This window comes from Scyliorhinus canicula, chromosome 1 (assembly GCF_902713615.1).
Source record: "Scyliorhinus canicula chromosome 1, sScyCan1.1, whole genome shotgun sequence".
NCBI lineage: Eukaryota > Metazoa > Chordata > Chondrichthyes > Carcharhiniformes > Scyliorhinidae > Scyliorhinus > Scyliorhinus canicula.
The window spans coordinates 192,823,436-192,836,233 of record NC_052146.1 but is presented as its reverse complement, the minus strand read 5'-3'; the positions used below and the strand labels follow the sequence as shown (position 1 = coordinate 192,836,233).

The 12,798-nt window shown below is 47.8% G+C and overlaps 1 protein-coding gene across 2 annotated transcripts in view; it reads right to left on the bottom strand.

Moving 5' to 3' along the window:
- Positions 1-12,798, bottom strand: part of mthfd1l (methylenetetrahydrofolate dehydrogenase (NADP+ dependent) 1 like) — a 218,083-nt gene that overhangs the window by 77,396 nt on the left and 127,889 nt on the right. For both annotated transcript variants that reach the window (XM_038805377.1, XM_038805387.1), the window contains exon 23: positions 10,864-10,964. In XM_038805377.1, the coding sequence (XP_038661305.1) occupies positions 10,864-10,964 (101 nt within the window). The remainder of the gene's footprint in view (positions 1-10,863; positions 10,965-12,798) is intronic.

Below are 12,798 nucleotides of genomic sequence, written 5' to 3'. Positions count from 1 at the left end.
TGGAACACCATTGCTGCAGCAGGCAAGGCAGCCTTGCAGCTGTGCACACAGCTAACAGCCCACTTTGAACCTAGTGCCACAGATCATATAGGTGACCCCCCAGGATGCCCGCTAGCCCCAGCCGACCCATCAATTATATGGGCATTCTCTAGCACAACTAGTGCCATATTTTTGGCTGGGATAAATGTGTGTGGAGAGTGTAATGCGTATGACTGGCTGCAGCTCGTCAGCCTCCCAAGTGTCGATCACGGACCCGGCAAATCCCGCACCTTTTTTCAATGGAATCGATTGTGTTCCATGCGACACTGGTGCTAGCCCCTCAACCGTAGCAGAATCAGCTCAGATGCGGCACCGGTTTTTCTGTCGTAAAGGTCCATGGATTCTGCATTGGCGTCAGCACTTAGTCTCAGAAACGGAGAATCCTGTCCTTTATTTTCCTTCTCTGAATTGCTTTTAACGCATTTAAGATGCTTTTTTAAAATAAGGAGACTAAAACTATGGACTGGATTCCAGATGTTGTCTCATCAAAGCCCTGTACAATTGTAGCAAAACATCTCTGCTTTTATATTCCATTCCCCTTGCATTAAATGACACATTTCAATTTGCCTTCCTCTTCACTTGCTGTGCCTGCATACTAACATTTCCTTGTTCATGTACCAGGACACCCATGCCCCTCTGTACCACAGAGTTCTGCAATATCTCCATTTAAATTAAATGCTACTTTTCTATTGTTTCGTCCAAAGTGGACAAGTTCATATTTTCCCACATTAAACTTTACCCGTCAAATCTTTGCCCACTCATTTAATCTGTATGTTCCCTTGCAGACTCCTCATGTCCTCTACGCACCTAATTTTCTATCCACCTTGACATCATCAGCAAATTGAGCAACCATACATTTGGTCCTTTCATCCAGGTCATTGATATAAATTGTAAATAGTGGAGGCCCCAGCACTGATCCCTGTGGCACTCAACTTGTCACAACTTGCTAACCCAAAAAAGACCAAAATTATGCCTACTCAAAGCTTCCCGTTAGCTAATCAATCCTCTATTCATGCTAATGTGTTATCCCCTACACCACAAGCTCTTATTTGGCATATTAGTCTCTGATGTGGCACCTTGTCAAATGCCTAATTATAGCACATCCACAGGTCCCCTTTACCTATGTTGTTTGCAGAGCACCCCAGTGCAGAAAGAGAAAAACGGCGTTCCGATCTCTTGATCTCCCCCCCCCCCCCCCCCCCCCTCCCCTCCACGAAGGGACCCCTGGAACTCTTCCCTCCCCTGAAATTCACCTATTGGGGGTCCTTGAGCCCCCCCACCCCCCCTCACATGGGCAGGCCTGATCCCCAATGTGGGACAAAATGCCACCCGGGCACCTTGGCACCCAGGGGCCTCCGATCGCCTGAGTTATCTATGATCGTTTGGGGCCAGGGTGGGTGGGGGCGATGGCTCGGAGAAGTAGAATACCCACAATACTGCCAATGTGTGTTTGACTGTGTATGCGTGGGGAGGGCTCCATGTCCCCAATGAAGGACAGGGGAGGGAATCTAGGTGTGGAGCCAGAGGAAATGGGTGAGGTACTAAATGAATACTTTGCATCAGTATTCACCAAAAAGAGAAGTAATTGGTGGACGTGGAGTCTGGAGAAGGGTGCGTAGATAGCCTAGGTCACAATGAGATCCAAAAAGACGAGGTGTTGGGCGTCTTGAAAAATATTAAGGTGGATAAGTCCCCAGGGCCTGATGGGATCTACCCCAGAATACTGAAGCAGGCAAGAGAGGAAATTGCTGAGGCCTTGACAGAAATCTTTGGATCCTCACTGTCTTCAGGTGATGTCCCGGAGGACTGGAGAATAGCCAATGTTGTTCCTTTGTTTAAGAAGGGTAGCAAGGTCCTTGACCCGACTTTGGATCGGTCGGGTCCCAGAACGGGTAGACTCTCAGCAATGGCAAGGGAGCTGAAAGGGTTTATGGGGCAAATGGGGGCAGTGGACCCCTGGAGAGAGGGACAGCCAACAGGAAGGGGCTACTCGTTTTACTCGCACGTCCATAAAGTATATTCCAGGATAGATTTCTTTGTAATAAGCAGGGACTGTATGGGGGAGGTAAAGAACACGGAATACTCAGCAATTACCATTTCAGACCATGCCCCGCATTGGGTGGACCTGCAGTTCGGGGGAGCGAGTTATCAACGCCCGCAATGGAGGCTAGATGTGGGACTGCTGTCGGAGGAGGGGATCTGCGAGAGGCTTCGGAAATGTATAAAAAATTACCTGCAGGTGAATGACACCGGGGAGGTCTCAGCGGCGACCGTGTGGGAGGCGCTAAAGGCAGTAGTTCGGGGGGAGCTGATTTCAATTGGGGCCCACAAAGCCAAGGCAGACCGGGCAGAGATGGATAGATTGGTCAGGGAAATGGGCCGGATAGATGAAGAGCACGCGGAGTCCCCGGGGGAGGTTTTACTCAGGGAAAGGCGGAGGCTACAGGCGGAACTGGGGGCACTATCCACGAGCAGGGCCGTGGAACAGCTTAGGAAGGCGAGGGGAGTGGTGTACGAGTATGGGGAAAAGGCTAGCAGGCTGTTAGCGCAGCAACTCAGGAGGAGGGAGGCGGCCAGGGAAATAGGTAGAGTGAGGGACGAGGGGGGGCGCAAAGTGGAGGATCCGGCAGAATTGAATAGGGTATTCCGGGACTTCTATCGTAAGCTGTATACTTCGGAGCCGCCGGAAGAACCGGAGGGGATGAAAAGGTTTCTGGACGGGTTAACATTCCCAACAGTTGGGGGGGGGCAAGTGGAAGAGCTGGGCGCCCCGATTAGAGTAGAGGAGGTATTGGGGGGCCTAAAGGCCATGCAATCGGGGAAGTCCCCGGGGCCGGATGGATACCCAGTAGAGTTTTATAGGAAGTTCTCTGAGCTGGTGGGCCCGGTCTTGGCGAGGGTTTTCAATGAGGCAAGGGACAGAGGGACCCTGCCGCCGACAATGTCACAAGCCACCATATCTCTGATATTGAAGCGGGGTAAAGACCCGGAGGTGTGCGGGTCCTACAGGCCAATCTCCCTGATTAATGTAGACGCCAAGCTCCTGGCAAAGGTACTGGCGGGGAGAATGGAGGACTGTGTACCGGAGGTGATTGGGGAGGATCAAACTGGGTTCGTTAAAGGTCGGCAGCTGGCGGCCAATCTGAGGAGATTGCTCAACGTGATAATGATGCCCCCGGCGGGTAGAGATGTGGAGGTAGTGGTGGCAATGGACGCCGAGAAGGCCTTTGACCGGGTAGAGTGGGACTATCTATGGGAGGTGCTCGGACGGTTTGGGTTCGGGGAGGGATTGGTGGATTGGATCAAATTATTATATCAGGCCCCGAGGGCCAGCGTCAGGACTAACAGAGAAGTGTCGGAGTACTTTAGGTTGTACCGAGGGACCAGGCAGGGCTGCCCGCTCTCCCCGCTGCTGTTTGCGCTGGCCATAGAGCCGCTGGCGATGGCGCTGAGAGCCGCAGAGGGTTGGAAGGGGATGGTGAGGGGCGGGGTTGAACACAGGGTTTCTCTTTATGAAGACGACCTGCTCCTGTACGTGTCGGACCCAGTGGCCGGGATGGGAACTATACTGGGAATGCTGAGGGAGTTCGGCCAGTTCTCAGGATACAAATTAAATACGGTCAAGAGTGAAATGTTTGTGGTCCAGGCAAGGGGCCAGGAGAATAGATTGAGAGGGCTACCGTTTAGGCTGGTTGAGGAAAATTTCCGGTATTTGGGAATCCAGGTGGCACGAGACTGGGGCAGGCTGCATAAGTTAAATTTGGCCAGGGTGGTGGAGCAAATGAAGGGAGAGTTTCGGAGATGGGATGCACTCCCGCTGTCGCTGGCAGGGAGGGTGCAGACTGTAAAGATGACAATCCTCCCTCGATTTTTGTTTATTTTTCAGTGCCTCCCGATCTTTATCCCACAGTCCTTCTTCAAAAGAGTTAACGGGCTGATCATGAGCTTTGTCTGGGCGGGAAAGTCTCCGCGGGTAAAGAAGGCAGCTTAGGGGCAGCAGGGTAGCATGGTGGTTAGCATAAATGCTTCACAGCTCCAGGGTCCCAGGTTCGATTCCCGGCTGGGTCACTATCTGTGTGGAGTCTGCACGTCCTCCCCCTGTGTGCGTGGGTTTCCTCCGGGTGCTCCGGTTTCCTCCCACAGTCCAAAGATGTGCAGGTTAGGTGGATTGGCCATGCTAAATTGCCCGTAGTGTCCTAATAAAAAGTTAAGGGGGGGTTGTTGGGTTACGGGTATAGGGTGGATACGTGGGTTTGAGTAGGGTGATCATGGCTCGGCACAACATTGAGGGCCGAAGGGCCTGTTCTGTGCTGTACTGTTCTATGTTCTATGTTCTAAGGCGATGTTGGAGAGGAACCGCAGCGAGGGAGGGCTGGCTTTGCCGAGTCTGGTCAATTATTACTGGGCGGCCAACATCGCTATGATAAGGAAGTGGATGGTGGGTACGGGGTCTATTTGGGAGCGGGTGGAGGCGGCTTCGTGCAGGGGCTCCAGTTTGGAAGCCCTGGTCACGGCTCCTCTACCGCTGCCGCCGGCCAAGTACACCACCAGCCCGGTAGTGGTGGCGACCCTGCGGATATGGGGCCAGTGGAGGAGGCATGTGGGGGAGATGGGGGCGTCTGTCTGGGCGCCAATCTGCGACAACCATCGGTTTGCCCCCGGCAGTATGGATGGGGGTTCCGAGTATGGCGGCGAGCAGGGGCGGGAAGGGTGGGTGATATGTTCCTGGAAGGGAGCTTCGCGAGTTTGAGGAGCTTGGAGGAGAAATTTGGGGTGGTAAGGGGAAATGATTTTAGATACCTACAGTTGCGGGACTTTGTTCGTAGACAGGTCCCATCTTTCCCGCGCCTCCCGCCAATGGGGATCCTAGACAGAATAGTCTCTGGGAGGGATGAAGGGGAGGGTAGAGTCTCGGGTATTTATAAGGTGCTCATGAGGGAGGAAGGGTCCCAGACAGAGGAACTGAAACTTAAATGGGAGGAGGAGCTAGGCGGGGAAATGGAGGATGGGCTGTGGGCAGAGGCCCTGAGTAGGGTAAACTCGACCGCGACATGTGCTAGGCTCGGGCTGATCCAATTTAAGGTCGTTCACCGGGCCCATATGACGGTGGCTCGGATGAGCAAATTTTTCGGGATAGAGGACAAATGCGCTAGGTGTGCGGGAGGACCAGCGAACCATGTTCACATGTTTTGGGCATGCCCTGAGCTGAGGGGGTACTGGGAGGGATTTGCGGGGGTCATGTCCCAGGTGCTAAAAACAAGGGTGGTGATGAGCCCAGGGGTGGCAATTTTTGGGGTTTCGGAAGACCCGGGCGTCCAGGGGGAGAAAGAGGCCGATGTGCTGGCCTTTGCTTCCCTGATAGCCCGGCGACGAATACTATTGGCGTGGAGGGACTCAAAGCCCCCGAAGACGGAGTGGTGGTTAGCGGACATGTCGAGTTTCCTGGGGATGGAAAAAATCAAGTTCGCCTTGAGGGGTTCTGTGCAGGGGTTCACCCGGAGGTGGCAACCATTTATTGACTTCTTTGCGGGAGAGTGAGCGTCAGCAGGGGGGGGGGGGGGGGGGGGGGTTAGAGTAGAGTAGGAGGGAAAATATGGCGGGTAGTACCGATGGGAGGGGAGCGGGCTTGTGCAATATGTTACGGTGGAAGTATTGAAAGAACGTGGATGTTTGCACATTTTTGCCTTTTTTGCTTCCTTTCTGATGATGTCTGTAACTGTTTATAAAGCCAAAAACTACCTCAATAAAATTGTTTATTAAAAAAAAGAAGGGTAGCAAGGATAATCCAGGGAACTACAGGCTGGTGAGCCTTACGTCAGTGGTAGGGAAATTACTGGAGAGAATTCTTTGAGACAGGATCTACTCCCATTTGGAAGCAAGTGGACGTATTAGCGAGAGGCAGCACGGTTTTGTGAAGGGGGAAGTCGTGTCTCACCAATTTGATTAAGTTTTTCGAGACGGTCACAAAGATGATTGATGCCGGTAGGGCAGTGGATGTTGTCTATATGGACTTCAGTAAGGCCTATAACAAGGTCTCCCATGGCAGACTGGTACAAAAGGTGAAGTCACACGGGATCAGAGGTGAGCTGGCAAGGTGGATACAGAACTGGCTAGGTCATAGAAGACAGAGAGTAGCAATAGAAGGGTGCTTTTCTGATTGGAGGGCTGTGACTAGTGGTGATCCGCAGGGTTCGGTGGTGGGACCCTTTGCTGTTTGTAGTATATATAAATGATTTGGAGGAAAATGTAACTGATCTGATTTGCAAGTTTGCGGATGACACAAAGGTTGGTGGAATTGCGGATAGCGATGCGGACTGTCAGAGGATACAGCAGAATTTAAATTGTTTGGAGACTTGGGTGGAAAGATGGTAGATGGACTTTAATCCGGACGAATGTGAGGTAATGCATTTTGTACGGTCCAATGCAGGTAGGGAATATACAATGAATGGTAGAATCCTCAAGAGTATTGAAAGCCAGAGAGATCTAGATGTACAGGTCCACAGGTCACTGAAAGGGGCAACACAGGTGGAGAAGGTAGTCAAGGCGGCATGCTTCCCGTCATTGGTCAGGGCATTGAGTATAAAAATAGGCATGTTGCAGTTGTATAGAACCTTAGTTAGGCCACACTTGAAGTATAGTGTTCAATTCTGGTCACCACACTACTAGAAGGATGTGGAGGCTTTAGAGAGGGTGCAGAACAGATTTACCAGGATGTTGCCTGGTATAGAGGGAACAAAGGAGGCTGAGGGGCGACCTGATAAAGGTTTACAAAATTATGAGGGGTATAGACAGAGTGGATAGTCAGAAACTTTTTCCCCAGGGTAGAGGGGTCAATTATTAGGGGGCATAGGTTTATGGTGCGAGGGGAAAGGTTTAGAGGAGAAGTACGAGGCAAGTTTTTTTTACACGGAGGGTCGTGGGTGCCTGGAACTCGCTGCCGGAGGAGGTGGCGGAAGCAGGGACGATAGTGACATTTAAGGGGCATCTTAACAAATACATGAATAGGATGGGAATAGAGGGATACGGACCCAGGAAGTGTAGAAGCTTTTAGTTTAAATGGGCAGCATGGTCGCCGCAGGCTTGGAGGGCTGAAGGGCCTTTTCCCGTGTTGTACTTTTCTTTGTTCTTTGTTCCTAGCTGATACTTCCCGTTTATGCTTGGATCAGCCTTGCTGCTCTTTTCTCCATCTTCTCCAAAGGTGAATAGTGACCAGACGGAGCAGTGCCCCACTTAAGCAGCAATATTTAAGCAATAAAAAAATATTTTGTCCCAATGTGGCTGTTTCCCAATACACTGAATTACTGAACCATATTAAAACTCACCAGCATTATATCATACTTCAGTTGCACACTTTTTTGGCCCATGAGCAACACACGAGTAATAATCGGTCAATATGAAATTTCAGTTGTCATTAGCTGGATGCGTCCATGACTCATCCATGACTACAATCTCAAATCTTGTGCTACATGCAAATCTGGCAACTTTACATTTGGCTTTGATGTTCTTGCTATGGAGGGAGTGCAGCCAAGGTTTACCAGGCTCATTCCTGGGATGGCGAGACTTTCATATGAGGGGACACTAAATTGGTTCGGGCATATTCATTGGAGTTTAGAAGAGTGAGAGGGGATCTTATGGAAACTTACAAAATTCGAACAGGATTAGACAGGGTAGATTCAGAAAGAATTTGCCGATTGTGGGGGAGTCCAGAACTAGAGGTCATAGCTTGAGGATAAGGGATAAACCTTTTAGGAATGAGGCGAGCAGAAATGTCTTCACCCAGAGAATCGTGAATCTATGGAATTCACTACAGCAGAAAGTTATTGAGGCCAAAACATTGTGTAATTTCAAGGAGGAATTAGATATAGCTCTTGGAGCCAAAGGGATCAAGGGATATGGGGGAAGATGGGGTCAGGGTATTGAACTTGATGATCAGCCATGATCATAATGAATGGTGGAGCAGGCTCGAAGGGCCGAATGGCCTCCTCTTACTTCTAGTTTCTATGTTTAGGTTATTTATGTAGAGGACAGCACGGTGGCACAGTGCTAGCACTGCTACCTCATGGCACCGAGGCCCCAGGTTCGATCCCAGCTCTGGGTCACTGTCCCACATTGTCCCAGTGTTTGCGTGGGTTTCACCCCCACAACCCAAAGATGTGCAGGCTAGGCGGATTGGCCACGCTAAATTGCCCCTTAATTGGAAAAAACAAATTGGGTACTCTAAATTTAAAAAAATATTTATGTAGAACAGTAACCCAAGTACAGAGTCTTGGTACTCCAATCAACACCTTCCTCACAGTTTGAGGTGATACCTTCCAATTGTATCTTTCCCATTTTTGAACCAATTTCTTAGTCTGGATTCCCATGCAGGTAGGATGCATTGTACCTAATTATTGTTGAATGAAGTACTCCCATTGTACTTTGAGCTTCCAGTAAGTCATGGCATGATAAACTGTAAACACGTGGAGCTGTGTGAACAATTTCAATGCACTTTTTGAAGTTGCAAGCTGCATTAATTGAAAATCAAAGTTCATGGACCAGGACTTGACCAAGGTATTGAGTTTCCAGCAATGCACCAGAAAATCTGTTATAAATTGCCAATTCAATGGGCGGCATGTGGCAGTGGATAGCACTGGGCCTGTGGTGCTGAGGACCCGGTTCGAATTCTGGCCTTGGGTCACTGTCCATGTGGAGTTTGCAAATTCTCCCCATGTCTGTGTGGGTTTCACCCCAACAATCCAAAAATGTGCGGGCTAGGTAGATTGGCCATGCTAAATTGCCCCTTAATTGGAAAAGAAAATAATGATTGGGTACTTTTAAATTTATTTAAAAATAAATAAATTGCCAAATTACAACTTTAAAATAGCTGAATAAACTTCACTCAAGAACAGCAAAATTTATCATCTTCATTTATTCTATAAGTAGACTGCCGAGTTTAATTTCCTAGTTCAATAAGGCCCATTTCTAAAGACACTGAATAACTCCATTAGAGTCCAACCCTCTGAAATTCAAAGCCGTATCTTTCTAATTATCCTAAGATGAAAGATTTTTTTGAAGCACTGACTTACATGACTTAATCCAAATTAGTAGATAATTCAATTGCTATTGGTGCAGAAAACAAAAATAACCAGGATTTATCATGAGCAGTGAAATTGGGGGGCAAAGACTCCTCTTTTAGTTCACTATATCTCCAGCACATCATAAGAACAGAAGATATAGGAGCAGAATTAGGCCATTTGGCCCATCAGGTCTGCTCTGCCATTCAATCACAGCTGATACTTACCTCATCCCCATTCTCCTACCTTCTCCCATAACCCCATCTCCATATTAATCAAGAAATCCCCTTATTACTCAAGAACATCAGATTTGTGGTTGAGGTGCTGTTACCTACAGGGCTACAGACCACAAGAATAGTTCTTTCTTAGAACATCAGAGTTCGGTGCAGGAGCAGGCAATTTAGCCTCTCGAACCTGCTTCACTGTTCACAACGATCATGGCTGATCTCATCATGGCCACAACGCACCGTCCTGCCCGTTCTCCATAATGCTTCAACCCATTAATCAATAAAAAACCTGTCTAAATGCTCCTTGAATTTACTCACTGTCCCAGCATTCACCGCACTCTGGGGTAGCGAATTCCAGTTTCACGAAATACTTTCTCTTCATCGTGGTTTTAAATTTGCTACCCTTATCCTGAGATTATGACCTCTCGTTCTAGAATGCTCCACAAGAGGAAGCATTCGCTCCAGGTCTAATTTATCTACACCTTTTATCATCTTGTATACCTCAATTTGATCTCCCCTCACTCAGGACTAATCTTAGTGTCACCAGTAGGCTTACATTAACACTGCAATGAAGTTACTGTGAAAACCCCCCAGTCACCATACCCGACACCTGTTCGGGTACACTGAGGGAAGAATTCGGAATGTCCAAATCACCTAACAAGTGTATCTTTCGGGACTTGTGGGAGGAAACTGGAGCACCCGGCGGAAACCCACACAGACACAGGGAGAACTTGCAGACTCTGCACAGACAGTGACCCAAGCCAGGAATTGAACCCGGGTCCCTGGCGCTGTGAAGCAACAGTACGAACCACTGTGCTACCGAGTCGCATAGATTCCTATCTTCATATGACAAACTCCTCATCTCTGGAAACAATGGCTGAAGGTTTAATAATAGGAAGGCACAGATTTAAGATGTTTTCCAAAAGTACCGGAGGTGTCAAAGAGGAAAGAAAGGTTTTTACACAATTAATGGAAGGGTGGTGGGTAGATTCAACAGTAACCGTACAAAAGGAAATTGGATAATTACTTGAAAGCAAAAAATCATTGCAGGGTTATTAGGAAATAGGAGTGAGATTAACTGGATCACTGTTAGCTGAAAGATTCGATGGGCCGAATGGCCAACTCTGTGCCATACCATTCTAAGATTGGAGAAATGATCTGATAAAGGTATTTGAACACCAGGGTGAAAATTTTAAATTCGGGTTATACCAGGAGTGAACTGAATCAGCGAGCACATGGCTGATCTGAAGGGGTACTCAATGGGGCTGTTTGATCAAACAAGATGATTCTGGAGGTGCAGCCAACTACCATCACAGCTGCAATGTTTAATTGGTCTTCAGCTCTTTTTCTGTTTAGTTTGAGGAAACAAGGAGTGATGAAAAGTCCCTTCATCCAAAGACATCCACACTGATTTGGACTGGTTTGACAATCAAGATAGCTCTTGGGGAGATGGAGAACCTGTAACTCAAGATTCCATTGGTGAGACAAGGCTTCTTCAATGTCTAAAGTGCTTCTGCATGGAGTCCCCAAAGTACAGCACTTACTTGAAAACGTTCAAAGCAACTACCACCGGGATCCCGAAAAGGTGAGTGATCTCGATCTGTTTCTGCAGATTACAGCACCCATCGGCCACCAGCTTCAGGTTCTATGACAACAATTACATTAGCTTATACAGAGAAACTTAAGATAAATATAGAAATGCTGGAAATCTGCACCAAATTAGCATGCATCTTTGGAGAGACTGGTGACCTTTCGTCAGAACTGGAATGAGAAAACTAAATTTATCGAAGAAGCAAACATGGTACATGACAAGGGAAGGCAGGCCTATAATTGGCATCGCGGGGCCTGGACTAGGGAGGATCAGCCAGTTTCACCACTTTCTACTGCTTTACACAGTGTCCAGCAGCAGATGCTGTTTGCAAATGTCAAGTGAGGGCAGGAGCTGGTTGGCAGGTTGCCTGTAATCAAACAACCCATCAATACGCCTCAGAAAAGCAAACATACTATGAGTGGAAGCATGGACAATAATCCGAGAGTAATTGCACCATTGATATGGTGATTTCTGGAAAACAAGAGCAAATTAAGAGGGTGGCGAGTTTGTAAAAACTATTCAATTCAAAGCAAGAGTCTTCGCATTTGTGAAGTTCTGTTGAAAGAACTTGTTCACCGAACAGGTAGAACATATTGGACCGAAATAATTTCACGCGCTGCTAGGAATTTCAAGTCAAACTCATTAATTACCCTTTAAATAGGTAATTACTTCTTATAAGTCGAGAAGTTTTTTTCATATGGAAATTTTCATTATCTTATTTGACAATTTATGAAAGGTGCGGACAGGAACAGAGAGAAATCATAACTAAAGTTACAAGACACAAGACGGGGGGGGGGGGTTGGGTGAGTGAGTGAGTGTGAGTGAGTGGGTGGGTGAGTGTGAGTGAGAGAGAGAAAGATACACTGAGAAACATGGTAAATATCACAACTAAGCCAATTGTGATACACCCTAGGTCTTGAAGTACCTAGGCTTCCAAATGGCAGCGTTTCACAGGAAAGACTCATTAGTTAAGCTAATAATTACATGGAGAAGTTAGGGACAAAGTAATATATTGGCTGAAGTGCAGATGCTAACAATATAGAGGAATTTAGAAAAAAAAGTAGTGAGCAGGTTGTTCCAAGGATTAGTACTGGGCTCACGGCTATTTCTAATTATCAATGACCAGTCTGATGATACTCTGTCTTGCAATAATAATCTTTACTGTCACAAGTAGACGTATATTAACACTGCAACAAAGTTACTGGGAAAAGCCCCTAGACCAAATTACCTAACAGCACGTCTTTTGGGACTTGTGGGAAGAAAACGGAGCACCCGGAGGAAACACGGAGAACGCGCAGACTCCACACAGACAGTGAACCAAGCCGGAATTGAACTTGGGACCCTGGAGCTGTGAAGCAACGGTGCTAATCACTGTGCCGCCCGTTTCATGACCATCACAACTACTGTGGCTGACTCCGAATTGAAAATTTAGGAACTGGATTTAATTTCCACCAGCTCCTTGGTGGCATTTGGACCCATATCCGGAGCACTGGCTTGAGCCTCTAAATCATTAGCCCAGTGACATTGACTATCTGATCATTGATGTAATGGCAATGAAAATTGGTGACCTTTGCACATAATACTAAACTAGGAAAGGCAATGAAACTACACGAACAGTGTTAAAAGTAACTGGGGAGTGAAGCTGAGGCCTGGGTCAGATTTTCATAGGGTGTGAGGACAGGATATAAAAATTGGAGGTTATAGGATTCAGACGCCTCTAGGAGTTTTCAAAGGGCTGACGGGATGGGGACCTGTTCACCACCAGTTAATGGCCCCTTACTGTGCATGCCCAATTGTAATATTCAATTTTTAATCCAGTGAGCCCGAACTATTGCTACACCTCGTGCACAGCTGTCAGGTTTGCTGCGGGGCCATCAGAAACACTCCC